The sequence below is a fragment of the Ammospiza caudacuta genome, chromosome 6 (assembly GCF_027887145.1).
Source record: "Ammospiza caudacuta isolate bAmmCau1 chromosome 6, bAmmCau1.pri, whole genome shotgun sequence".
Classification (NCBI taxonomy): domain Eukaryota; kingdom Metazoa; phylum Chordata; class Aves; order Passeriformes; family Passerellidae; genus Ammospiza; species Ammospiza caudacuta.
This window is the reverse complement of record NC_080598.1, coordinates 49,895,988-49,923,750: the sequence shown is the minus strand read 5'-3', so window position 1 is coordinate 49,923,750 and position 27,763 is coordinate 49,895,988. Positions and strand designations below refer to the sequence as shown.

At 36.1% G+C, this 27,763-nt stretch overlaps 1 protein-coding gene across 2 annotated transcripts; it reads left to right on the top strand.

Annotated features, from left to right (window-relative positions):
- Positions 1-241: 241 nt before the first annotated feature.
- TRIP11 (thyroid hormone receptor interactor 11) lies at positions 242-27,763 on the top strand. 2 transcript variants are annotated; one of them, XM_058806387.1, is made up of 20 exons: positions 242-471; positions 2,658-2,734; positions 3,698-3,808; positions 4,918-5,193; positions 6,015-6,083; positions 6,779-6,944; positions 8,755-9,117; positions 9,803-9,843; positions 10,725-10,916; positions 11,917-14,946; positions 15,156-15,296; positions 15,519-15,712; positions 16,655-16,818; positions 17,139-17,242; positions 17,473-17,572; positions 21,218-21,299; positions 22,090-22,204; positions 22,806-22,928; positions 24,201-24,348; positions 25,689-27,763. In XM_058806387.1, exons 1-20 carry the CDS (start codon positions 333-335, stop codon positions 25,895-25,897), a joined length of 5,844 nt encoding a protein of 1,947 aa, XP_058662370.1. In that variant the 5' UTR covers positions 242-332; the 3' UTR covers positions 25,898-27,763. The 2 variants fall into 2 exon arrangements, with proteins under 2 accessions (XP_058662370.1, XP_058662369.1); XM_058806386.1 differs by having other exon boundaries at positions 10,713-10,916.

Here is a 27,763-nt window from a genome sequence, read left to right as displayed (position 1 = left end):
TGGCCGGGCCGCCGCTCTCGATGGTGTATGGGAGGGGTGTCATGGCGGCCGTTGAGGTGGCAGCAGCTGGAGCCGCCGGGAGGAGTCGCTGAGCCAGGACGGGATCAGACAAGACAAGCCAAGCCGGGAGAAGCTGCTGAGCCGGAGGAGGCGGCAGGATGTGCGCGGCTTTGACGCACGAGTTGCCGAGCCCGGTGTGCTGAGCTCGGAGCAGGAGCCGCGACCCGCAGTAGCGAGGAGCAGGGAGGCGGAGGTGGCTCCTTGGCCCCCGGGCAGCGGCTGCAGGGGCCGCCCGGCAGAGCCGAGCGAGGCCCGGAGTCCCCGGAGCCGCGATGGCGTCGTGGCTGGGCGGGCTGGGCTCGGGGCTGGGCCAGTCCCTGGGGCAGGTGGGCGACAGCCTGTCCTCGCTCACCGGGCAGATCTCCAGCTTCACCAAGGACATCCTTCTGGAAGGCGCGGAGGAAGTGGGCGGTAAGGGGGGCTCGGGATGGGCCTGGTTCCATGAGGGAGCTCTTCCTCTCCTCCTCCTCCGGCCGCCGGTCCCCTCCGCACCGACCGCGGCGGGGCCTGCGCTGCCCGCGCCGGCCCGCAGGGAGCCACTCGCGGCTTGGTGCCTTTCGCGAATGCTGCTGCCTTTGCTGCCTTTGTTATTGTTTTTATTCCGCTGTTGTGATCTCAGGATCTGGAGAATACACAAATATAGTCCCAGGCTCTAATAGCAGATGTGAACCCGCTTTAGGCTTATTATTGAGAGGTTTCTGAATTGCGTGAAGTGTTACGTTGCTCCAGAATGACAGCACTCAAACAACACTCTGTTTCCTTTCTGTTTGCTTAGTTTAGATAAACTCTCAGTTAATTAGCTGCCTTTACAGCGGTTCCATAAAACTGCAGAGTTGTAGTACAGAGGTTGTTTTGCCACTGGTGTGATCTAAGTGTGACGTGTCACAGAGGCAGAGGTTCAATGTTTGTCAGCGTTTTGTTTATATTTCAGTTGTGCCCAGAGAAACCTGTCGGGTTCTACAATTCCCCTATAGCCAAGTAGGAGAACCTTGCTTTGTAAGGATTAGAGGCTACAACGATTTATCTTTAAAATAGAAATTTAGAGGGGGAAAAAAAACAAAATCAAACAAACAAAACAAAACAAAAATCCCCAGAGACATCAGAGTAAGATATACTATAAACCAATAGTGAATCTGTTCTGGAATAGAATATTTTCTTCATATTTTTTTGTAATGACTTCTGTTTTTTTTGAAAAAAATTTAATATATCACTAGTATTACTATCGTATAACTATAAATTATTTTAAAAGTTAATTTTCTCAAAACGGTGTTAAGAATAGAAACTACAACAGCTAAGACTTCTGCATAGTTATTTTAAATGTGAAATTAAACAATTCTACTTAGTTTACCGTCTCTCATCTATGAAGCATTGTAAAAAAATATTTTGCTGAGCTATGCAGTCATCTAGAGTGTTTGTTTTGCTTTTTGAAGGATAAATTGTGAATTCACATTGGTGTATGAGTTTGTGTAAAAGAGATGTACAGATGTTTAGTAGTTAGTTCCAGGTGTGCTTCCCTGCTGGATACTGCTGTGAACAACTTCAGTCTCCTAAAAATTTCAGGGTAGTACATTCATATGGGTGACTGGACTCCAGGGTGTAAAAAATCTAGTGCCATCCAAGTACTCTTCTGTAAAAACCTTTAAATAATATGTGGCCTTAACAACACTTTTCAAGTAGCTCCTTACAGTCTGGGGTTTTTTAATTTCTTAATTGGTCAAAATTTGCTAGGTTTTAATATTATCCTTTACATTCAGTGTTCTGACTCCCATCAGTTGTTTGTGGATTATGGACTTGCACATCTTCATTTCACAGTTTTCATGTGTAGTTTGTTTCCTCTGCAGTGCTTGAGCTGTCTCAGTTTTAAACAGCACATGAGAAATCATGAAATTCAGTATTTACTTGGAAATTAGTACAATTTCAGATTTTGAAATATTGTCAAGGTTGCTTTATAGTCAATTCAGGATGATTTCTCATTGCTAAAAGGAAATGTGGTGTTTCTGTCCATTAAAGGTGGGACATAGGAGGAGTAAACATAGTCAATTTAAGGAAGATTGATCATTAAGATGTATCTGGAATTACATGCTTTTTCTGTTGGATAAACTGGGATGGTAGATGTATCCCCTTTTTAGAGACAATGAGTCTTATCGGGTTGATGTTTTGTTGGGTGTGGGTGGTTTGATTTTTCTTCTGAAAGTTCAGTCACTTACGTGCATTTAATGGAATTAATACTTGTTTTGAAATTTTGCATGGCATTACAGAGAAACACAGCTCTTAGGTCAGGAACAAGTCTGAAATGAGAAACAGGTTTAGGGACACAAGATAGTCAGGTAAAACACTTTTATCTCCCTTACATTAAACCTTAAATTCATACTAATCTGTTAGGATTTTGATTTGATTTAAAGCCTAAGTATGAATGAACTAAATTAGATGCAGAAAGTGTCTGAAAAATAATTCTTACAGTGTTCTGATAAAAAACAGCTTTTGATATTTACCTAGGAATGAACATAAAAGTAGTCTGAAGTAAGATCTGTATTAATAACTGGTCTTAAAAGATTGAAAGGATTGTGATTAAAATGAAAATTTTCACTTTCTTTCAGATGCAGCAACAGAACTCCATGTGTCCAATTCTAGACTCAGAGAAATAGAAAGTATTAATGCAGCACAAAAGCTTGAAGTAAGAAATTTTAGATCATTATTTTGTAATTAAATGCAGTCATTATGATTTTTTTTTGCATGAAGTTGAAATATTGCACTGAAATTCTTTGTCCCTGGGTAAATCCAGAAACAAGGGTGACAGTGGTGTTAGAATGTGACTCTGGTTTTGTGCCAAACTGCCATCACAGTTAGGAACACACATTTTATTTAGGGACAGACCTGTTTATTGGGCTATGCATGTGCTGCAAGTTTTCATCTTTTGCTGACTGTGACTGTTCCTGCCCTGTCAGGAGGACTTGGACTGCAGCAGTAGGCTTGGCTGTGAAAAATGTGGGCATTTTCCCTGGTCCTGTTCTCTCTCTGTTGTCCTGCTGTTTGGTCATTCTCACATAGGCTGCTCGTGCCTCTCCAAAACCACTTCAAAATCTCATGTACCCTCATGGAAAGTGACTTTCTGTGCTCTTGAATAGGACTTGTTGGTCTTGTGACTTTCTTTATGTCTCTAAATAAACAACTTTCATGTGTGCCTTCAGGCCTCAAGAGGATTATGAAGTTAAGGTACTATTTTGGGGACATAACTGTTCCTGCTTGTCCTCTTTCTAGTTTCTTGCCATCTGCTCTTGCCTGAGGTCAGAGAGAAAACACTGGATACTAGCTCCACTTTGTGCTTTGTGACTGTTCTTAAATTCTACCTGTGGATCTTGCTAAGATGTGACTCAGCCCGGACTTTTTTTAATTCTTGGCATTTGTCTCTGGTCATGGCAGCCCTTTTTTCTGGAAGTGAGCTGGAGTCCATGCCATATAAAAATGGAAAGCTTGGACATAACCGTGATTTGGGGCCCACACATTGGTGTTACTGTGTGTTTTGAATGAAGTAGCATGAGAACCAATTTAACTTCTTTGCTGTCCAGTAGCTTTGTGCTTTTCTGATTCTTTAAGGACTGCTCTAAGTTTACCAACATTAATTTCTCATTTTTGCTAGAATGATAGACTGAAAAAAGTCTGTAGTGACTTAGAAGAAAAGCATGAAGCAGCAGAGCTGCAAATAAAGCAGTTGTCTATTGAATACCGCAATCAGCTTCAACAGAAGGAGGTAAGACAGAGTAAAATTTCTCAGTATGTCCAATAAACTTACCTGTTGTGCTGTTTAATGCCTTTGTTCTAGTGTCTGTTCTCTTCCAGGGGAAATACTGGTCACAGCTATGGCTTCTTGGTTTGTTAATGTAGACTAAGACATATTTAATCAAATCCTGTAATGTAAGCCAAGCTGCCAGGAGATAATTTGAGACAAGAGAAAACACTCTGGGAATGTCATGCAGCTGTCAGAATTTCTGTTGTTTCTGGGATCACTGTGAGAATAGACACTCTACTGCTTTCTATTTCTGATTCAGTTACTTTAAAAGAAGGCAACAGGAACAAATTCCCATTTGAAACAATTGTTTTGTCTTTAGGTATCATTATTTATCTTAACAATTATTTATTGGGCATCATTGTTTATCTTAACATATACAATTAAAGAGAACAGAGCTGGCTTTCAAAATTCATGAAATGTCCCTTTGTGATGGAAGCATCAGCTTTATAGCCTATTGTATGAGATTTCCTAGGCCTAAATGAAGAAAGTTGCCAGTATGCTGAAATTTACACAAAAAGGAGTTTCATTTCTCATTTGTTCACAAATTCATGGGGGAACTAGAGGAAGCAGAACTATGACATGTATGAAATTCTGCTTGTTAAATACAGTAACAGAGTTGTTACAAGAAAATTACATGAAGCTAATTTCTCTTTATTGTAAGAAAGTAAGTTTTCACTACATTGAGTTGTTAAGCATAAAAGAAATCACATGTAATAAAAATAACTAGAAATCATCAAATATTGCTTAACTTTCATATCTGAATACTCTCTTTTTATATTTAATTTTTTTGGTATAACTGGTTAGCCTGGATATTGCTGTACTGCTTGTATACCTTGGCTGCTAAAAAACCCATGTCTTTGTTTGAGGTACTTCATAACACTTGAGCTAAGGATGTTTTCTTTTTCTCCATTATGAAAATTTTTGGTGTTTTTTTTTCTTTTTTTTAGTGAAAGTGATCAGTTATTTGTGCCGGGGGTGTTGTTTAGTTCACATTTCATAAGGCCGCAAAGGATAGAGTGTATTTTGATATTCTTCTTATTCAAATAATGCATTTTATCTTGTATATCCAGGTGGAAATCAGCCATCTAAAAGCCAGACAGAATGCACTACAGGAACAACTTCAGAAAGTACAGACAGCTGCTCAGACTGCTCAGCTGGGAGCTGGTGTTTTGCCAGCAGCCACTGCATCAGCCTCCTATGTTCCAGAGGTCAGACATTCCTCAGGTTTTGAAGGAGATGACATGGATTTTGGAGATATAATCTGGTCACAGCAAGAAATAAACAGATTGTCCAATGAAGTTTCCAGGCTGGAATCTGAGGTTGACCACTGGAAACAGATTGCAGTGGTGAGTGGTTGTCTCTTCCACACTGCCTTTCTCTCTCCACTCCAGATTATTGTTTGCATTGCACTTGGTGGATTTTTGCAAGTTCACGCTGAAAAATTTCTAGAAGCAACATGTTGTGATGGTAAAGCTGAAACCTTTTTTGCTGTCACATCACTAAGAACACATTCAGTGACTAACTTCCAAATGCTTTTTTGCTATGCTTTTATGCATGATTTGTCAAGTTCGGTAAAGGATTTCATGAACATTCACCTAGAATGGGTCTTCAGGGTTTCATTGTTGTTCAGCCTTTCAAAAAATACTTCCCTTCCTCTTGGCTATGTTAATAATTTCTATTGCTAGCACAGTACTGTTCAAAGTAGTGGTTGGATAATTGGATGCTTTTATACTTTCTCTTCTCCCAGTCCTTGATATGTCAGTTATAATTCATGGTCTGTTGAGACAAAAATAAATATAATCTTTCAAGCTGATGCTGCTGTGACTTACCATTTTTCAGGTATAGCCTGATTTCAGAGATATACTTTTCCCATGTGAAAATACTCAAAACTAAGCAACCCTGTTGTCTTACTATGAGCAATAACACCCCCACTCAAAATTTTTACCCATTATATGTAGTAATGTAATAATAAAAATCCATGAAAAATTAAAATGTTTCCATTAAAATGTATTTTTTTTAAAAATCAGAATTACAGTGGATTTTTATTTTGCTGCATGTTAGCTTTGTTGTTTTCTACTTTTGAGTATCAATAGAGGAACCACTTTGATACAAAAATACATGTATTTATCATATTTTTCATATGGATATATGGTTTGGGTTTTTTTAGTCTTCCAAAGTGCAAGGCACAAATGATGCTGAACAAAGTGAAATATGCAAACTACAAAATGTTGTTAAGGTAAGATGACAAACTTGTGCTTTAATTCATGGTTGTGTAAATGGTGTATGGTGTATGGTTTTGCACATGACTTGTAAATATTTTCACTAACACTATTATAACATCATTAAAAATGCATGGGGGCATGTAGTAGCATAGCAACCCTTCAGTCAGCAGTGCAATATTTTAAAACAGTTACTCTGAGAAAGGGTGTTTGTATGATTTGATAATTACAGTATGTTAGCTTGAAACAGTGACATTAGTATTTACAAGGGCAAATCACTTGTGAAGCTGTTGATCAGTTATGAAACTGTATTTTAGATATACAGAATATTTTCTCCCTTCTCAGAAACGTTGCCTTTTTTTGTTGAAGGTGTAAAATATAGCTTTTACATGTCATCCTAGAAAGTTACTAAAAATGCATTCTAGTGTATCCAGTTTGTATGTAAGACTTGTATTTGATTTACATTAGTTTAGTATTTGCTCTTGTGGAGAGCATACTATTTGTGTAAACATATTTTTAAAAGGAATTTCTTTCCACGTGTTTAAAAAATCCCAATCAACAAAGATCAAATAACCTGACTTCTGTGAGAAATCCTTCAATAAATCCTTGAATTAGACTGGGGAAAACTTCTTTCTTTTGTATTGTATTATTTCTTACATAAGAAGACACTGTGCTGTATTTTGCCATTTTGTTTCTCTAATGATATTTTTAGGAGCTGAAACAGAATTTAAGTCAAGAAATAGATGAACATCAGCATGAGCTGTCAGTACTGCAGGATGCCCACAGACAGAAGTTAGTAGAGTTAAGTCGTCGACACCGAGAAGAGCTGCGCGAATATGAGGAGCGAATTGAGGAACTTGAGAATCGGTTACAGCAAGGTCTCTGTTACCACATGCTTTCTGTTTAATTTTATGTGGGGTGAATTTGGGTTAAAATGCTGAATATGCATGTGCCAGTACAATATATATCAAATACATGATGTTTAGAATTTAAATTTAAATTTGAATTTCAGTTCAGCTTCATGTTTAAGACACGTGTCCCGTATCTTTTATTCACTCTGGTTGGCTTGAGCACTGGAACGATAGCATTTAATCTATGGAATGTATCAATCTGAAGGGTCATTTTGCATACATACCAATTGTTGTGCTCTAAATTTTGCACTTTCTGCGTTGTTTTTTTAACTTAAACTGATTATAGGTAAGGATAAGACATACTGAATCGAAGATAACAAAGTAACAGGACAAAAAAATAACTTTTGGGAGAATTGGAGAGCTATGTGCCAGTTGGGTTACTTGACAAAACTTCAAAGCTTGGGTGGTGAGACACGGGAACAAGTTGCCTAGAGAAGTTGTGGATGCCCCATTTCTGGAAATGTTTGTGGCCAGATTGGAGAGGACCTTGAACAACCTGATCTAGGGGGTGGCATTGCTGCCCATGATGTTCAGGTGTTGAAACGAGATGTTCTAAAGGCCCTTCCAACCCATCTGTGCTGTGATTCTATGATTGCTGTAAGGACCACACCTTAGTGTGTGGCATGACTATAAAGCAGAAGCTGAGGAGTTCCTACAAATAACTTTGTTGCCCTGTAAGTATTTCATCCAACTTAAATATAGTCATGCCATTTGGGTTTCCTCAAGAGGCTTCTCTGCACAAATACATAAGTTTTGCCTGTAAACCTCTATATTTACCTGGTAAAACTTGGACTTCTAGAGAGTATATACTCTCCTTTTGGAACAAGAGATCTATAGGGAATTTATTCCTTAAAATCAGATGCCTGTTAAGATGTAATAGGTTTTTTCACTTCACATACATACACCACCAGCAGGACTAATATAAGGAAGTTGAAGGCAGAAGTCCCTTATCTTTTACATCACCACTTATCTGCAAAATAAATACTGTTAGTGGCTTTTGAAGAACTAGAATATTTTATATTTTTATTTTGGTCATTCTGTCTGACAACATAATAGGGACTAGGGCAGGGTCAGGTGTTTGAGCTGGCACAAAAGTGAATTCACAAGTAGTGTGCTTTCATTTAACTTTTTTTCTGCACTCTTCTGATGATGCCTTTTTGTACTGTCTGACATATCTGGAAATTATAGAAGATTGTACAGAAATATGAATGTCAGTATAGTATGAGAGTATGATGGATCTGTAAAAAGGTTAGTTCTGAAAAATGTTTTTCTTCAGTTGAAAACCTTTGTGCATCATTTAGCAAATTATTTGGGGGGAATTTTTCTCTGTAACAACTATTTGGCAAACCTTTGAAATGTAATTAATTAAATTATAAATGGATTTTGCATCAATCTGAATTAGATGGGATTTGATAAATTATTCTTAGAAAATTGAGAGATTCCAAATCCTGATAAATTAGATTGTCATCTCCTCACCAAGAGGGGATCAAGTATACTCTAAATTGCAGACTAAATATATATGTGTCTTGCAACACTTACATTTAAAATTGTCTTGAGCCATGCATGTGAAAGTATTCAGTAAGCTCCTTGTCCTACCAGTAATGTGTACAGCACAGCTCCAAATGTTAAACCTATTTAACCAAACTTTCTGTTAATGATGACCTGTCTTTGTTTTAGTCTATCTCCCTCTGTCAGGAGAAGAGGTGAAAGAAGAGAAGCAAAAGATGTAGAGTGATGGTTTTGGTTAATATTGCAAATAATCTCTTTTGTCTTTTAGATGGTGTGAGCACTGATGCCGTGGATGACCCTAAAATTACTGAACAGAAAAAAAAAGCTCAGAGTCCAGATGGAGGACAGGTGGAAGAGTTGCAGGTTGTAAAGGACCTAGAGGATGAAATAAGAAAATTAAATCACCAATTATCTTCTGCCAAAGCAGAAAACAAAAATCTTCTGAAAGAGCAAGAATTTGCAAAGCTAGAAAAAATCCAAATAGCACAAGATTATGAAAAGCTTAAATCTGACTTTGATGCACTTCAAAGGTCTGTGGCAGAGCAAGATGCTCTCCTGAAAGAACAGAAGCAGCCCCAGTCAAAGACATCACTACCACAAGATGTTGTCAGCCTACAGCAAGCATTGTTAGGTACTAAGACTATGATTTTTTTACTATTATTTTTTATTTTTAGTATATTTTCAGAAGTTTTCACTTCTAAAACTCAAAATTTATTTTATGAATTTAAAACTGAATATGAGAATATGTACCTTTAAAGTATTGCTGTTCTAGAAAAGCATTGTCCATTGAAGTAAGATGAAACAGAAAAGAGAATCCTGTTAGGACTACTGTGGTTGTCATAGGGGCTTCTGACTAGGGAAGTAATCATGTCTGCCAACTCTTTGGGAGGGATTTTTGTCTTTAAAAGTAAGTAAACCTCAATAGAAGTTGTTTGTTTAAATTCAAAAAGTACATTTTGTGTGTGTGTGTATAAATACACTCAGTTGCTAATATCTTCTCCTTAAGGAAACACTAATATACCTGTTTAAGAAACATATCTGTAGGTTGAAAATGTTGTAATATTTCATAACTGATGAACTCTAGTGCCAAAGTCCCCCTAATGTGGGATGAGTTGTGAAAGTAATAATCTGCTTTGAGGTGGTGACTGATGGCATGTTTGAGTGTTTTATGGCACTCATGTTTGTCATCACAAAATGCTGTGAAACTATCCACTTTGAGCAGCAGAGTTCTGTTTCAGCAAGGTGGGAGAATGTTTTTGTTTTATTGTTGTTTGAAAAATAGTAAATTATCTATTTGATTTCATTTTCCTTTATAGAAGCAGAAAATGAAATAGCAAGACTTTCCAGTTTAAATCAGGTAAAGCAATTTCTAAATTGGTTTTTTCTTTTTTTTTTTAACATTTGCATTTCTACATAAATAACAATGTAATATAAAAGGAAGTAATTGTAGTTTAGTTCTGTAATTGTTTGTGGAATTTATAGAAACAATACATCTTTGCTTGTGAAACTCCACAGTGTATTCTATCAGAAAACCATTCAAGTTCTGCCCATGTCATTATTGCCTATAAACCTGTAACATACATTTTCAAAGTACTAATAGTACATTCTGTAAAATATGTCATTTTTCACTTCTGCTTTAGCATGTTTCAGTTTTGGCTCTTACCAGTTGTGAAATATTTCTCTTCTGTGTAGTACTCATAATAATGCATTTCATCTTACTGATGAAGTGAAGCAGTGGAACATATCACACCTTTAGTTCTTGGTGGTGTTGTCTTGGTCCTTTATGAACTCTTAGACTTGAGAGATTTGGTTTGTTTTACTTTGTATCCAGTAACATTTTTCAACTGAGTTTTTCTGTGTTTTGCATGCATTCAAGAGTTCCTGTAGCATTGTTCATAATGATGTTGTTTAGATGCCCTTGATTAAAACTTGTGTCTCACCATGCAGCCTGGCTGTGTTTAGGGTGGCTCTTGCAATTATAATAATTTATCCCAGCTGTCAATTCATACCTCAGAGATGGATGTAACTTCTTACCATACCATGGCTTTTTTGCAGAAGTTTATGCACTTAAACCAAATGATGAAGAAATAAATATGTATGTGTGAATGGTAGAGAGAAACACTTCCCAGCAAAAAATTTTTAACTGGGGTAGTGTTTATTCAGGCTTAGAGTTCTAATGTAATTTCAGCAAGATAAAGTCTGATATTTACTTTTCTTTTTTTTGAGGGACTTGAGAAGGAACTGACAAGTGCACAACATAAACATGAGAATATTCTTTCTTCGAATACAGAGGATCAGAATTCAGAAATAAATCAGTTAAGACAAGATTTGGAAAGGAAAGAACATGAATTAGATGAAAGTATTGCTGAAAGAGAAACATTAATAGCAGAGTTGGAAGAACTAGACAAGCAGAATCAAGAAGCTACTCAGGTAATAAATACTACAACTAATTATTGAACTGCTGAATAAATGTTTTGAGTTCTGTGTATGTATGTTTGTCTTTTAAGTTGATCTTTGATCATAGATTGCAGGGAAATATAAGTTATCTTTTGAGGTCTAAAAACAAATACTTGGGGCCAGTATTTCTCTCTATCTACCATCTCAATGTGAAATTCAGAAGTGCAAGTAAAACCCACTTGTTATAGACCAAGATGAAATAACAGCATGTCAGCTGTCCATAAGAGATGTTACTTCACAAAGTCCAGTTAAATAGTCCCTGATTTTTCATTGCAACATTTCTGATTAAATTTATCCTGATAATATTCTGATCTGTCTTAATGATAGTATGCATTACAATGATTTTTGAAATTCTTTCCTTTATAATTTTTAATTATGTTGAATATTTAAGTTACTTTATTGCAAGTTCTTTATAATATGAGCATTTGTGAAATAAAAAAGTCACCAATTATATATAATTATACCTCTTTGTCAGAGTTCCAGTATATTTGACCTGTAATTTAAGCTGCAAGCCATGTGTTTTCAATTTTATTGATTTACCAATGAATCACCTATGAAATGAATCCAAAGTTGAAACAAAAAGTTGAAAATAGAATATACAGATAACTTAAATGTAATGCTACCCTTTTTTTTTAGCAATGGATGTTTGCTGAATTCCAAATGTCTTGACAAATTCTGACAATTCTTTTTTTTTAAACAAGTCTTTTTTTATTTCTTCATTTAGGCAGTTATGGTTCTTTTAGGGGTGGTGTTGTTTTTTTTTCTTTTTTTTGTTAGTGTAATGTAATCTGTTCTTTTTTGACTTGGTTTTAATTAATTTAGCATTGACTAGTTGATCCTACTTATGTTGGCAACTAAGAAACATTGTTTTCCTCTTAATTTTTTTTTTTTGTTTAGAGGATAGAAGTGAATGAAATTCATAGTTCAGCTGTTTTTGCTACCCTAATGAATTCTGTTTTGTGTTCATTTCTAGCATATGATTACATTGAAAGAGCAGCTGTCGAAGCAACACACAGAAACTGATAGTATCATCAAACAGCTGAAACTTGACATAGATTGTGAAAGAAAGAAGGTATCAGAATTAGAAACTGAGAAGATGAAAGCTATTAAAGAGTTAGATAGTCAGAAAGAAAAACTAAGCCACTGTTCATATGCACTTAATGATTTGCATATAACTAAGCAGCAGCTACAAGACAATATTAAAGATCTTCAGGAACAATTAAGGAAAGCCCATGAGTGTAATTCACAGAGTAAAAAAGAGATTGAAGAGTTGCAGCAGAGACTAAAAGAAAGAGAGGAGGAATTTCATGTATCCTTGAGCAAGTTAACAGAAAAAAGTAATGAGGAATCTAACCACACTTGTCAAGATCTGATTCTGAAAGACAGAGAAGTAGAAATTGCAAAACTACAGAATGTTGTTTCAGAAAACAAACGAATAAATGAAGATCTACAGAAATCTCTGTCTAATCTCAGAATAGAAAATGGAAAGCTGATGGCAACCATTGAAGAACTAAAACAGGAGTTAAGTGATGCCATTTCTGAGAAAAAGAAAGTTCATTTGGAAAAAGACACTCTTGTGGAGGCTTTGAAAATGGAGAAAAGGCAGTTAGAGAGTGAATTAAACGAGACAGAGAAGAGGCTTTTGGAACAAGCACGTAATTATGAGAAAACTATTGAGGATCTGTCAAAGGCGCGTAGTATGGACACCAGTGCCCTGCAGCTCGAGCATGAGCGCCTGGTGAAGCTTCACCAAGAGAAAGACTTTAAGCTTGCTGAGCTTAAAAAGACCATTGAGCAGATGGAACTTGACCATCAAGAAACAAAGGAGATGTTGACTACTAGCTTAGGAGGACAAAAGCAGTTGACAGATCTCATAAAAGAGAAAGAGGTATTCATTGAAAAATACAAAAATCAAGCCTTACAAGCGAAGCAGGAACTTGAGGAATATATGAAAGTTTCAAAAAAGCAGGATGTCTTAAAACAGAACTTGGAGGAAAAAGACAGAAGTCTTGCAGTCATGAAAGAAGAAAATAATCATTTGAAAGAAGAAATTGAACGGCTTAAGGATCAGCAAAGTAGATCTACACCTGTGGTTGAGCCTAAAACTTTAGATATTATTATTGAACTTGAAAGTGAGGTAACACAATTAAAAGTGATAAAGAGTAATCTTGAAGAAGAAATAAAAGTTCTCAAAAAAACAATAGAAGATCAGAATCAAGCAACAGTGAAGCTTCAGCAGTCACTGCAGGAGCAGCGAAAGGAAATAGATGAGTCCAAATTGCAGTGTCAGCAAATGAATGTCACACACGAAAGACTCTTTTTAGAAAAAGATGAGGAAATCAAAAATTTGCAGAAAACAATTGAACAAATTAAAACTCAGCTGCACAAAGAGAGACAGATTATTCAGACTGATGCTTCTGATCTTTTTCAGGAAACCAAGGTTCAGACTCTTAATGGAGAAAATGGAAATGAAAAGCATGACTTATCTAAAGCTGAAATCGAAAGACTGGTCAAAGGTATCAAGGAAAGGGAGATGGAGATTAAGCTGTTAAATGAAAAGAATGTTTCTCTAAGTCAGCAAATTGATCAGCTGTCTAAGGATGAAGTTGGTAAACTTAATCGAATCATTCAAGAGAAAGATTTAGAAATACAAGCTCTTAATGCTAGAGTTTCCTCAGCTTCCTACAGACAGGATGTTCTTTCCCTTCAGCAGCAGCTGCAAGCTTATGTTCTGGAAAGAGAACAAGTACTAGCAGTTCTAAGTGAAAAAACAAGGGAGAACAGTCAGTTAAAAACAGAGTATCGTAATATCATGGACATGGTCGCTGCTAAAGAAGCAGCTCTGGTGAGGTTGCAGGAGGAGAACCGAAGGTTATCCAATAGATCTGAAAACAGCAGTCAAGAAATGTCTAGAGAAACTATTCAGAATCTATCCCGTATCATTCGAGAAAAAGACATTGAAATAGATGCCCTAAGTCAAAAATGCCAAACCTTATTGACTGTCTTGCAGACATCCAGTACAGGTGCTGATAATGGGGCAGGGGGTGTGAACAGTAACCAGTTTGAGGAACTTCTGCAAGAACGTGATAAACTGAAACAGCAAGTAAAGAAAATGGAGGAGTGGAAACAACAGGTAATAACCACGGTCCAGAACATGCAGCATGAGTCAGCTCACCTCCAGGAAGAGTTGCACAGGCTGCAAGCACAAATTTCAGTTGAAAGTGATAGTACTTCAAGGCTGCAGGTAGATTATAATGGCTTGATTCAGAGTTATGAACAGAATGAGAAAAAGCTGAAAAGTTTTAGCCAGGAATTAGCACAAGTTCAACACAGCATAGGACAGCTTTATAGCACTAAGGATCTTCTCCTGAGCAAACTGGATTTGGTAACACCATCTGTGGCAACAGCTGCCACCGTTTCACAGCTTTCAGGTGTTCAATGCAGTCCTCCTGAAGCACTTAGTGAGGAATCTAAACTCCTTCAAAATGAGTTGGAACAACTGAAAAAAAAGTTACAAGAAAAAGATTCAACTATCAGGATTCTTCAGGAAAACAATCAGCGATTATCTGATTCTGTTGCTACAGCATCAGAGATTGAAAGAAAGAGTCAAGAAGGAACTGAATCAGAGATGAGACAGATCAAAGAAAAACATGATGTGTTACAGAAGTCACTAAGAGAAAAAGATATATTAATTAAATCTAAAAGTGATCAGTTACTTTCTGTGAGTGAAAATCTTAGTAACAAAGAAAATGAAAATGAGCTTTTGAAGCAAGCTGTAACTAATCTAAAAGAAAGAAATTTAATTTTAGAAATGGATATTCGGAAACTGAAAGAAGAAAATGAAAAAATAGTTGCAAGGTGCAGGGAAAAGGAAACAGAATTCCGTGCACTTCAGGAGACTAATATGCAATTTTCAATGATGCTCAAAGAGAAAGAGTTTGAGTCTCACTCAATGAAGGAAAAAGCTCTTGCTTTTGAGAAGCTGTTGAAAGACAAAGAACAGGTATGTACGTTGATACTTATGACTATCTCTTCAAAGTAGATGGATTCAAAGTAATATGCTTCCTGGATATTTTTCTGTGTTGCAAGGCCATAGATGTCCTGCCCTGTTCCTTGTTAGATTAGTTGTATCTTTACACTCTTCCTGGCAAAGACTATGCCTCAGGTAAAATTGTTGGCCATGTTTGAAATATTTGTTTGTGTCTTCAACAGGGCAAGACAGGAGAATTGAATCAGCTGTTAAATGAAGTTAAATCAATGCAGGAAAAGGCTGTTACTTTTCAGCAGGAGAGAGACCAAGTGATGGTAGCACTGAAACAGAAGCAAATGGAGAGCAGTGCCTTGCAGAGTGAGGTACCACCAAATCATTTATAGTTGCAAGAAATAAACGAAAAACAAATACGAAATTGCATCTGTAATATTTTTTTGATTATTTTAGTAGCAGTCACTTGTTAAAAGCATTTAAAATTAATACACTTGCAGTGTGCTTAATGGATATGCGTTACATTTTTTACTTAATTTTTTTTTATATGAAGTGGCAGTCCAAGCAACTTAAGGTATGTTTGTTCTACACAGGTGCAGCATTTGCATGAGAAGGAGCAGCGCCTAAATCAGGAACTGGAGAGGCTGAGGAATCACCTTTTGGAAATGGAAGACTCATACACCAGAGAGGCTTTAGCTGCAGAAGACAGAGAGGTCAAGCTAAGAAAAAAGGTTTTGATTTTGGAAGAAAAACTTGCATCCTCATCTACTGCAGTGGAGAATGCCAGGTAGTCCTAAATATCACGGTTAACTAAACTGATGCTCATGCCTCTATTATACTGAGCTGCTATCCTGTAGCATACTAGGCACTTGAAAAAACAAAAAGATAGGAACATTTGTTACTCAGAATCATGAGGGTGATTTGAAATATACTTGACTACTGTCAAGAATTTAATGTATTTCTCCTTTCAGTAACAAGTATTGAAACCTTACATCATCAACAGTGCTTAGAACTAGACAAAAATCCTTAACCCATCAATTTAGCTGTATGTTAAAGTTTGAAAGAGTCTTATTTTATATTCTTCAGTACACAAGCGTGCGTTGTCTGTGACTGTCATGACTTGTGAATTGCTTTAGAGACACTTACACATTAGTACTTTGTCCCTGATACCATGGAACGTATACACTGCTGAGAAGTTCCTTCTTCATAGCGTAAACATATAGAGCAAGATGCACTGAATTTCTCATGAGTAGCAGAATCTGGGAGGCTAGAATATTTTAGCACAATGGGAAATCAAGTGGAGCATTCAGTCATTAGTAAGTAGGAAGATGTACTGAGTTCTTGGAGACTGGGGTTAAAAGTAAAACCTGGTAGAAAGACCTATTCATTCATAGTAATTGAAGCAGACAACTAGGAAGATACAGATTTTTTTTTTATAAAGATGCTGCTGTAATAATGAACAAAAAATAGGATTTTTTCTAATGCATTTCAACCAAAAGACGTTAATTGGTGGTTTTTTTCTTTGATTGTCAAAATTTTGTTGGCAGACTTCTGTTAAATCTCTTTTTAGGTTGGTTTTGTTTGTTTGTTTTTAAAGAGGAATTGGGGGGAAAATACCATAATTTTTGTAAATTGAGCTCAAAAATTTTGGTAAGAATTTTTTTTGTGGGATTTAATTTTCACTGTGGTAAGTTCTGTTATTTAAGTAATTTATCTTGTTTTCATTAAGCCATCAGGCTAGTCTGCAGGTTGAATCTTTGCAAGAGCAGTTAAACCTAGTGTCCAAGCAGAGGGATGAAACCATGCTGCAGCTGACCATCTCCCAGGACCAAGTGAAGCAGTATGCACTGTCTCTGGCCAACCTGCAGATGGTACTAGAGCAGTTCCAACAGGGTAAGGTTTGTCCAAAAGTAGCAAAGATTGCAACAAGCATTTTTGCAGCTGGATAGTTACCATATTTTGGTGCTTTTGAAGTCCTAATTACCTCGTTTCCTTTTTGATAGCCTGAATTTCAAAATCTGTTCTCTATTAAAAACTTGAAAAAAACTATTCTGTGAAAACTGTTGATCAATATCACATTTATGGAATTTGAATTCCACCTCTATCTCATGAAGACCAGATATGATAATGCTGAGGTTTTGCAATTGCATATCCCAAGAAGAGTTACATGTTGTAAATTAAGATAGTTCTGTCTCTTATTTTTAATTCTTTAGAAGAAAAAGCTATGTATTCAGCAGAGCTGGAGAGACACCAAAAACAGAGTGCAGAATGGAAGAAGAAAGCAGAAAACCTAGAAGAAAAAGTTGTATCACTGCAGGTGGGCTGAACAATAAAATTGAGCCTTGTGAAACTAAATTGTAATTCTTCACTGAGCAAGCAAAATAGCATTTTTCTGCTGACACTATTTTCTGAGGGTGTTTACAATCCAGTTATTTGAAATAACAAGTAATTGCAGTCTCTTCATCTGTTGTGCATGATGTCTGTGGTATTAGGGTAATGTGATATTGATCTCCCTGCTTCTTTTTTTTTTTCCTTCCCTCTATTTAGGAGAGTTTAGAAGAGGCAAATGCTGCTCTGGATGCAGCATCCAGGCTTACTGAGCAGCTTGACATCAAAGAAGAGCAGATTGAAGAACTTAAGAAAGAAGGTAACTACCTTGTTTTTGTATTTCTGCTTAAAATATTTCAACAGCTGAGGAGATAATGTAATATTCCTAGTAACTTACCAAAATTCATATCCTATGAGGGACTAATTCTGTGCCACATTTTGATGACTTCCTTGTTTATAAAGCAAGTATGAAAAAGTATATTTACCTTCTGTTAGACGTCTTTCTCAAAAGAAAGCCCTGTAGAAGTTTTTTTGGATTTTGGGGGTTTTTCCCTGTAAATACCAAGAGATTTGAATTAGCTCTGTGTCTATTTTAAAAGTTGGTGAAATGCCAAATGTTGTCAGATTTTCCAAAGTAGCTACCATATTTGACATAGATACAGAGCACAGTGAGGTAAAGTTGTGCAGTGGCTACAAGACATAGAGGCAGCAGCTCTGGCACAGATGTGACTGCCATCTCTGCTGGGTGCAGTGGTAACTCATGCTTTGGACATATGCAACTAATTATTGCTATACCTTTTTGAATGATCATAAGTCTTACTCTTGTAATAAGTGGTTTTCTTGAAGCATTCTTGCTTATGACAGATAGGTGGTGTGAGATCTCATTTGAAAATCTTCAAGATTCCAGCAAGAGCTCTACAAAAAACAGTCTATTGCTTTTCTGCTACATATTTGAATGTGTACTTACTTAAATTTACTTCTCTCCAAGTGCAATTTGGCATCCAAGTGGGCATCATAGATGTGCTTCCTGAGTTCACATATGAATTTTATAAGCTCAGTTAAATTTCAAACTGCTACATAATGTACAATGACCAATCTGTTTTTGAATTGACTGATCTGTATACCTATGTCTCACTACAGACATTCACAGCAAAAGTTCACAAATCCTGCCTTGAAATTAATTTTGGCATAGGCAAATACTGCTCTTAAATGGGAAGTTCTTCATTACTGTTTATTTTGTTGTTAAAACCTTGCTTAAGAAAGCAGGCGGGATTTAAACTCACAGAGAAAACTGAGTATCAAGCAGTGTTGTATTGGCAAGCAATGAACTTGATAAAAAAATTGACATGGAATTGCTGCATAAAGGAAACAGCACTTTAATGTTGTTGTAGGGTAAATAATGACTTTTATAGAAGGAAAAAATAACACTTCGTACTCTCTATTTATACAAGAAAACATAAAATGTCTTATTGCAAATTGGCCAAATACATTCCCAGACACAGTTTTGTTAGCCAAATCTTTTGAAGGATTTCTTCATGGAATTTTTGGCAGAAGAAGTGATTTTAATGGAAAAGTATAAGATGTACCAGATGCGGTTTTCTGGATTGCCATAAATGGTTAACAAATTATTGGACACTGTAAATGTCTGGTTTACAGCAGTCCATGCTGAGTTTTGGCTCAGGATGTTTTTGTTACTTAGTCTTTTCATACACCCCAAGTACATGTTTAAGTCCTTTTCAGCTGTAGGATTCTATTTTAGAGGGAAATGTTCCATTTAAAAAATATGTTTAAGATAAAGTTGCATAATCACTGTGTAGTGGTCCTGAAAAGTTGATCCTCTTTGATATCAATTTTCATTTAAATTATTAACGCTTTTAATTTTTTTTTAATTATTAATACTTTTGTTTTAAGATCCATCATAAAGGAATACATGAAATTAATAAAAATCAATAAAGCAACTCAAAATTGTCTTGCTTTGTAGAGAAATAGCAACAGTGTAAAATTTAATTGAAATTTGTGTTCAAATGCTGCTTGTTTGTTTTTGTGGCATTGGTAGTATGACTCTCTATTCCCTTCTGTTCTGTGGACATGCAAATAACATCTCACCTATGCGTGCTCCTGCAGCTGTATCATTCTATAATCATGTTGCCTATGTTTTCCTTCAAGTATTGGTGTCCTATTTAACCATATTTACAAAATAGCATAATTTTAAGTAAATGTAAACTTTGAAACCATTGATTAATTCTCCTGTGCCTCACCCTGGTGTGTTGAGAGAGAAGTGCTGAAGAGCAGTCACATTATTGGAATGGAATTTAATGCATATGGATGTAGTTGTTGCAAGATAGATTGTTGTATAATACAGGTTTTCCTTTCATTTTAACTTGCTTTGAATGAGGAGCTTACTCTTGAATAAGAGCTTTCCCAGCATGACATTAGGTTGTTCTATTCTGTACTCCTTAAAATTCATATTTGTGAAGTAAAATGTTTGCATAAAGATGTGGAGTACAGGAGAACAGGGCATAGTAGGTTGCATCCATTTCACAGACTGGCTCTTTGATGTGTATATATATGAAATCTGTGTGAATTCTCATGGAGTTAATTAATTAGTGTTAATTGAGAACCATATTTTGTCAACATAGTTGTGCCGTGTACTTTTTAAAGATTGAAAGTTTTGGAAATTAGTGGAATCCATTTCCATGCACCACAGATTATTTGAAGGTTGCAAAAATTCATAGAAGTCATTTTTCTTACAAAGATGTTGAGGCTTTTTAGAAATTAACTATAAGATAGATGAAACAAAAGTGTATCTTTTGTGGCTTTTTAATGAAGAATTTTTAACTAACATGAGCCCAAAAACTGTTAAAAACTAAGTTGACCAGCAGTTTTTCTAAAGGATTTGGAGGTAAGCATCACACCTCATAGGGAGAGAGGAGAGAAAGTTCATCCCATCTGCTTATATCTGAATTAGAGTTGGTCTTCACACAGACAGTCCATTTTACAGTATATTTGTAAGGTTTTTGTGTTTGAATAAGGCTCAATTGTACTTTTATTAGGCTTCAGAGGTAGTATGTTGCAGAACCCCAGTCTGGTGAGAAATGACACTTTTGCTGTTTTTCTGGTCTTAGGCCACCTCACATTCATTGACTTATAATTCTGGCCTACTTACTCAGCTTGCAGGCCATGATGCCTGACTGAAGTGTTTGCCATTTTTCTCTCAGTCTTGTTTTTGGTTCATGGTAGCTGTGGCATTTCATCTCTTCCATTCATGTTTTTGTTCCCAAAAGTAGGGGTAATCTTGCACATGTCTGCTTCTCTTGCTAGTATACTGAATTTTGAAGCACGACACTGTTTGTATGGTGCATTCGTGTGTCCCAGCATGCTGTTCCCAGGGCTTGCATGAGTCACAGGAGTGGGAAGGGTCCAAAGAGAACAGACCCTCAACAAGCTCCTGATGTTGCTCTGCTAGCAAATAATGCATCTAGGAAACTGAAGAACTCCTTGGTGCTTCAAAGGAGCAACTTAATGGCAGGGTACACAGAATACCTGGGCTTGGATAATATTGGAGATTATGGGCAGAGATCAAAAAGATCTGATGCCACCATGGAATTTGGTCATTCTGAAGAAGATTGCCACCACAGGACTACAGACCTTGCTGAAGAGTTTCTTTCTAGTTCTGTATTATTTAGATAGAAAAGAGCAGTTCATCAACCTTCTGCAATGTATTTATTTAATGTGTGGTCCTGTGCTGTAACTTTGAGTATCATTCCTGAGATTTCAGCTTGTGGTTTCAAATAGCAATGACTTACTAAGTTGACACCTTTTTTTAAAAAATCACATCAATTTTTTGGTTTTGTTTTTTATTTAAAAGCACCATAGCAATATTTATGAAGGTATATATTACTGATCGATTTTGCAACAATGTTTCAAAGGTTTTGTTTCTTTTGTTGTGACATTACGTTTATAGGTGAGGTCAGAAGAGAAATGTTAGAAGATATGCAAAATAAATTAATGAACCTTATGAACAGCACAGAAGGAAAAGTGGACAAGTAAGTCTTTAATGAAAGATTTGGTCTAAGTTTTTGGGTTTATTCCTCTCAATGTACAGATGTGGCACTCGCAGTTGCAGGTGTAGTAGAAGATTGTACTTCTGTATGTTGTCTTGTAATTACACTTCTATTATTTTGACATTTTTCAATTGCTTGGTGGTTGTAAATAGTCATTTTGATTAGTAAAACAAATAGATATGTGGCTTAGGCTCACTAATTTGTTTCTTATGCAGAAGTGCACTTCTGTAGCATCAGTTCTGCAAATGGAGATAAGAGTTCTTAATAATCATATTTTATAATGTTCAGGGTGTGAACAGCAAGTCTTTTCATGTGTCTGTCTGCATCACCTGGATGTCATGTAAATCTCTTCCTTGGTGCTTTTTTTTTCTTTTCTACCCAGCAGAACAGGAACAGGGATAGGCAGATGGGCTCCCCTGCCCCTTCATTGTGTCTTGGTTTGGGACTACACAGAGCTTTCTTTTTAAATGCTCTGCTGAATCAAGATCTTAGAACAAACATTCTCCCTGACTGTAGTGTGTACATCCCAGTAGCTCATATTACCATTCAGTTTCACCTCACTGCATACAATATTGCTAATACTGTCCAAATCCACACTGTGTAAGAAATAACTTAGAGGAAATTGGTGAGGTACCCTTTAGTTATTTGTATTTGGTGTGTTTATTTATATTACTGTAAATTAGGGAAGAGTATGAGGAATAAATGCACCAATATTATAGTGTCAGCTGTTACACAATAGCAGCTTGTATAACTACCTTCTTTTATTCTGCAGACTGTTGATGAGAAATCTCTTCATTGGACATTTTCATACTCCAAAAAATAAACGTCTTGAAGTGTTAAGGTTAATGGGAAGTATTTTGGGACTGAAAAAGGAGGAACTTGATCAGGTAATACTTTGCAGAAAACGAGGCACTTTTTTTTTCTTTTCCTTTTTTCTTTTCTCTTTTTCCTTTTTTTCTTTTCTTTTTTTTTTTTTCCAGTGTCCTTGTCTGAAAGTAGAATGACTTGCTGCTGAGGTAAATGTCCCTGCACATTTTGTAGGGAAAGTGTTTTTTCTTCTTTTGTCTCACCTTTTTTTATATGGGACTTTTTAATGTTTTTTATATTATGATCTTCATCTTTTAATAATGTTGTTTTAATAGGGTAGATTTCATTTTGCTGAGGAATGCTGATGCAGAAAGGAAAGCATTTTGTGCTGTTGTGTAGAGTAGCTGTAATATATCAGTTACAGAAAAGTAAGCCTGTTATATATGTACCAGTAGTTATTGTGGAAAATGTGAGGCTTATGTTTTTAAATAAAGAGGCAAGTTTTTAGACTGCCATCTCTTTGGGAGGTGGAGAATATGGTTTTGACAACAATAAAAATTTGTATTTATCTTCAAGAGTGACACGTTATGTGGAATTGCAGCTTGTATTTATTCACTTTCTTTTATGTGCTGCTTTATTTTTGTTGTTTCCTAACTTTGTTTTCCTTAAATACTTCTCTAGTTACTATCTGAAGAGCAAAGAGGAGTTACAAGATGGGTGACTGGCTGGCTTGGTGGAGGAGCTGGGTCAAAGAGTGTTCCTAGTACACCTTTGAGACCAACTCATCAGAACATTTTTAATAGTGTAAGAATTAGTGATTCATTCTCTTGGTTTGAGTGGAAAAATGGGGAAGTTGCATATTAATGCCATGTTTGGCTCATCAGTATATTGAGCTACATTTACTGGTGCTACTGTATCTTGCCTTAATTGTTTTGTGCAACTGCTTTGGCGAAAGGTTTTTTCCTGCACTAAGGAAATATTAGACATTGAAAATTACACAGTGATAAATCTTGTCTTCTAATACAGAAGACAATTACTGTTCCACTGGTTCCTGGCATCACTCTCTTACAGTATGGACTTCATCTTGCAAACTATGAATGCTGGAAGTTAAATGTATGTGAGAGTGTGGAATTACACAATTCTCAACAGTATAGAATATGATGACATTGTATTTTGGTGATTGTGTTCCCATATGTCCTTTAAATTTAAATTGAGAAGCTTTTTCAGCTGCTGCAGTTAGTGCCTCTTATGTACAGTATATAAAACTTAAAATATAAGTTTTCAAATAGTTTAAAATAACAGATCTCATAGCATGATCCACAGGAGCAGTTTATCTATGGAACTTTCCATTTTGCAGGCCAGTAAATAATATACTCAAGGACCAAGCACTGAGGGATTGGAGTTTTTGGATTGACTGGTTTTTTGCTCAGTTGAGCTAAAAATATTGAGAATGGATCTCTGTAAATAATCTTCAACTGTAGGGATTGGTTTTTTCTCCCTAAAATAGTGCAGGCACATAGGCCACTAAAGGACTGTGGTCTGATTAACTGTAGAAGTAAAAGAGAAAAATTAATGCTTCTGTATGAATAGGACAGACTTTACTAAGCCAAATTTTATCTTGTCATACTACCAACATCTTAATCATTCTATGCTTCATTTATTTGAGATTCTTTATGAAATAAAGCATGCAGGGCCTTTAAGAGAAAAGATTGGGTTTTATGTGTTTCTGAGGGAGAGAGATTGGTTGAGTAAAGACTAAGGAAGTACTGTAATGTCAGTAATAGCATAGAATTCTTGAAATAACTGGCTTAAATCAATAATGGAACCATGGTAGAAGTATGTTTGTTATCTTTAGAGTTTATCAATTTTATATAAATGCCTCTTAGTGAGACAACAACAAAGAGTGTATTTTGAAAATAAATTTGTCTCTCACTGAGGACTGCTTAGTACTAAGTACAAGTAAAAAATTGATTGCAGGACACTTGACAGCTTTTTATTTTATGTATATATGTATTTTTGACTTAGTGCTTTTCACCAGAGCATCAGTGAAATACAATAACTAGTAGCTTCTTATAGTCTTTTTCAGAACTGTTTGTGAAATTCCTTGAAACTGAATCTTCCCCAAGCCTTCCCCCACCCAAGCTCTCTGTTCATCACATGAAACCTTTAGGAGCAGCAGGAACTGGTAAAACTAGCAGTACTCCACCCAACAGTCAAATGCAAGGTAACATTCTAATCTTTACACAGAACATAACTAAGGGTAGAATTTTCAAGAGGATTTTAATGCTTCTGTGCTTCCTCACTTGTAAATTAAGAACTTGATTTCTTCTCCCCAACCATGTCCTACTTTTGTCTTTTTTTTTTTATTCTTCTCCTGTCTCTCCTTCCCATTGCATCTGTACCTCACTTTCTAAACTCTCAATACAGAAGATTAGAGGAACCAAATTCTCTTTGATACAGGAAGGATTTAACAGCACCTGTTAGAGTCAAACAGTTGCTGTGTAGACAGCTTCATACTGTGTAGCAGTGAACCCAGTCTTGATTTTCAGCATCCCTGTTGATCAGCTTGTGTTGAAGTGAGTGAAGAATGCAAGTAATACAACTTTGCAGCGTCTCTCTGGTGTGTGTAGAACCTGGTTGCTCAGAGAGAACCAAAACAAAATCAGTTAAGTGTATGGCCTGGTATGAAATCTCTGTAAGCTGTGCAGAAGTGTTGACTTTTTCTAAGACAGAGAACAGTTCAGCTTATATTATACATGTTAAATTAATGAACTTTTGTCTTAAATGATTTAAAATTCAAATCTTCAATTTAGCTAGTCCAGTTTGGACCTAACTTTTTACAAATGTTTAGGACTTCACCTTAATATAGGCCTGCTGGTTTGCAGAAGCTTGCTTTGTTTGAAACTTAGCTGTAAACTCAAAAGAAAATTAAAACAAAAAGCCCAGAACACCAAACCCCTAGATATTATATGTATGTACAGAGATAGCAAGAGATGCTAAAAAACCCTCTTTCAATTCAACTAAAGTAGTTGATTGTTACAAAGTGCTGTTTATTTATGGGGGTTTTCATGGGGCTGACCCTGGGGAATCTGTGCCATGTGTTGGGAAACCTTCCTGTGCTCTGCATTGTAGTGCATGTGCCCTTACACCTCTGCACAGTGCTGGAGTTAGTGTGACAGATACTTCATGTCTGCCACTGCAAAGGTGAAGTGAAATGCAAAGGGTGTTCATGTTGCTGTCAGATGTACACATTTTCCTGGGTAGCTTGAGCTGTTACAGAGTTTTGGTGGTGGACTTGGCATTGCTGGATTAACAGTTGGACTTGATTTTAAGAGTCTTCTCCAACCTAAAGGATTCTATGGTTCTATGAGAGTAGCCAGAGACAATAAGAGTCTTTGAAGATGTCTACAGTCCATGGCTAGGAGATTTTCAAGGACTTACATGTTGCAGAAGTAATAGGCAGTTTTAGAACGTGTCTCTGAACAAATGCTGAAAAATTGGATAGATTTAGGAATGCTTTTTAACAATGTTTTCATTGTTGGTTTGGGTTTTTCTACATTCCAGATTCTCCAGTCTCAGGAATGGGTAGAAGACCAGATGCAAATCCATTTTTAGCACCTCGATCTGCAGCAGTGCCTCTCATAACACCAGCTAGTAGTTCTGGACATCTGCTTATGAAACCTATTTCTGATGCATTGCCTACTTTTACACCACTGCCAGTGTCCTCTGATGCCAGTGCTGGTGCTGTTTTAAAAGACCTCCTAAAACAATAGATGACCTTGTATCAGTACGATGATAGCACTTTAAGGAAAGTGAGAACACTATGTTGTATATAATTTACCACAATGAGGCCTTCTGTAAAAAGTCGTGTATTTGATTGCAATTGTACCTTGCTTTTCTTGTACTTACAAACTTATCAGTGCTTCAGAAGTTCTAATGGTGGAATGAATAATTGCCTTCTGTATAGCAGGCATTCATTTTGGGTGTGGGTTAAATATTTAACTGAGAAAAAAATCTGTCTTGTTGCTAGATTGTCACAAGACAAATTAAAGGATTTTTAAACCTTAGGTATACTTGGTTAGTTCAGATATGCATAGACAGCATTAACTCTTTGGTGTTGAAATTTGTTTTTCCATTAAAATGATCTGCCATCTATGTTCAAGAACCAGACTAAAAAAATAAATTAAACACCCAATTAATGGTGTTTATTTAATGTACTTTTGGACATGTATTTCTTATTTACAAGTTTGATTGCATTTGGGGGCAATTTGAGGCACATTAATCTCTTTGCACAATGATTTGGTTTGCCCCCCCCAGACTAAGCGCTGTTTTCAGCAGTCAAACCCATCAGCACCAAGAAGTTAACTGTGGAAGTGAGGCTTCACATCCATGTGAAGAATGGGTAATTTAGCAGATGATACATTCACATATATATAAAAACACTGTGCTCTAATGGTCCAAGGTGTATATATGAGAGAATTTTTATCTTGCAAGATTTTGTAGATCCAAATATAGACTTAAAGCTTGAACACATGTATAGAATTAAAAGGGAGGAAGGTGCTTGCTTATTTCAAATGTGTAAATAGGTCTTTGTACAACCAAGGCCAAAGTCAATTATTCTGTAAATTTTGCTGTGATAACTTGTACACTTTGTTTAACAGGTAAAGAATGAAGTTGCATACTAAAGAATAAGAGTCATCCTCATAGTGAATCTGAGATAAAACATCTTCAGTTTAAAATATGTCATTTCTATGTCTTTTTATATGCCTCTCCTTGTTAAGTCAGTGTTAAGATAACTGTTGTGCAAGTTCTATATTAGAACTGTCGACCTTCTTCATTTTCATTAAGGTTCTGGATAAAATTGTTGTAAGAGTTATATTTAAATAAAACTAATTAGTGAACTTGTACAGAATCAACCAAAATAATGCAAGAATTCTTTGCATTTATTTATATAGAGGTCATATAGTGAATTTCATTGATTGCCTTGAAACCTAGCAAAGGTTTTTTATTTGCTGTACTTACTTTAAGAGCTGTTTGAATCCCTTTTCTCCAGTATAGTAGCATTTCATGGAAAACTTAGCAAATTTGTAACTGGATTGACCTACCATATTGGATTTTGATTTTAAATTTTTTACCCAATTATGGACAGTTTGGCAGTTTGATTTCTGAAAAGACAGCAGCCACATATTTACCAAAGTAAATTTTGTGTTATGTAGTAAATGTAATGAGAATGTCAAATTACCTCAGCTGAGAATATTGCAGTTAGATACTTCAAATGTACATCTTCATTTAAACTGGACTGGAACAGCTACTTTTTTTCTATATAGCAATTATAAAGAAAAGTGAAATCAGATGGCTTCTGTGCAATCTCTCTTGGTCTTGTAGTCATGTCTGTTTAATGATATATAGCTGCTTCGCAATAAAATTGCCTTTTGGTGAGCCAAAGCAGAAGGAAATGGTTAGTTTTTAAAAATTATGTGACTTATGTGTTGTAAATTACAAATGGAGTCATGCTGCTCACAATTCTCTGAAGATACTAACTGTGCAGTTCTTAACTTTTTTAACGCATTATTTTCTTCTTTAACTGCAGAGAACTTCATATGTACACATTTCTCTTTCAGGGAGCTTTCTAAATTGCA

Excerpts from the sequence above, each read along its gene's own strand:
- TRIP11 (XM_058806386.1), top strand. The coding sequence starts at position 333 with ATGGCGTCGTGGCTGGGCGGGCTGGGCTCGGGGCTGGGCCAGTCCCTG. Across the intron at positions 9,118-9,802 it reads CCTACAGCAAGCATTGTTAG|AAGCAGAAAATGAAATAGCA; the intron begins GTACTAAGACTA and ends TTTCCTTTATAG. Across the intron at positions 24,349-25,688 it reads ACCCAACAGTCAAATGCAAG|ATTCTCCAGTCTCAGGAATG; the intron begins GTAACATTCTAA and ends TCTACATTCCAG.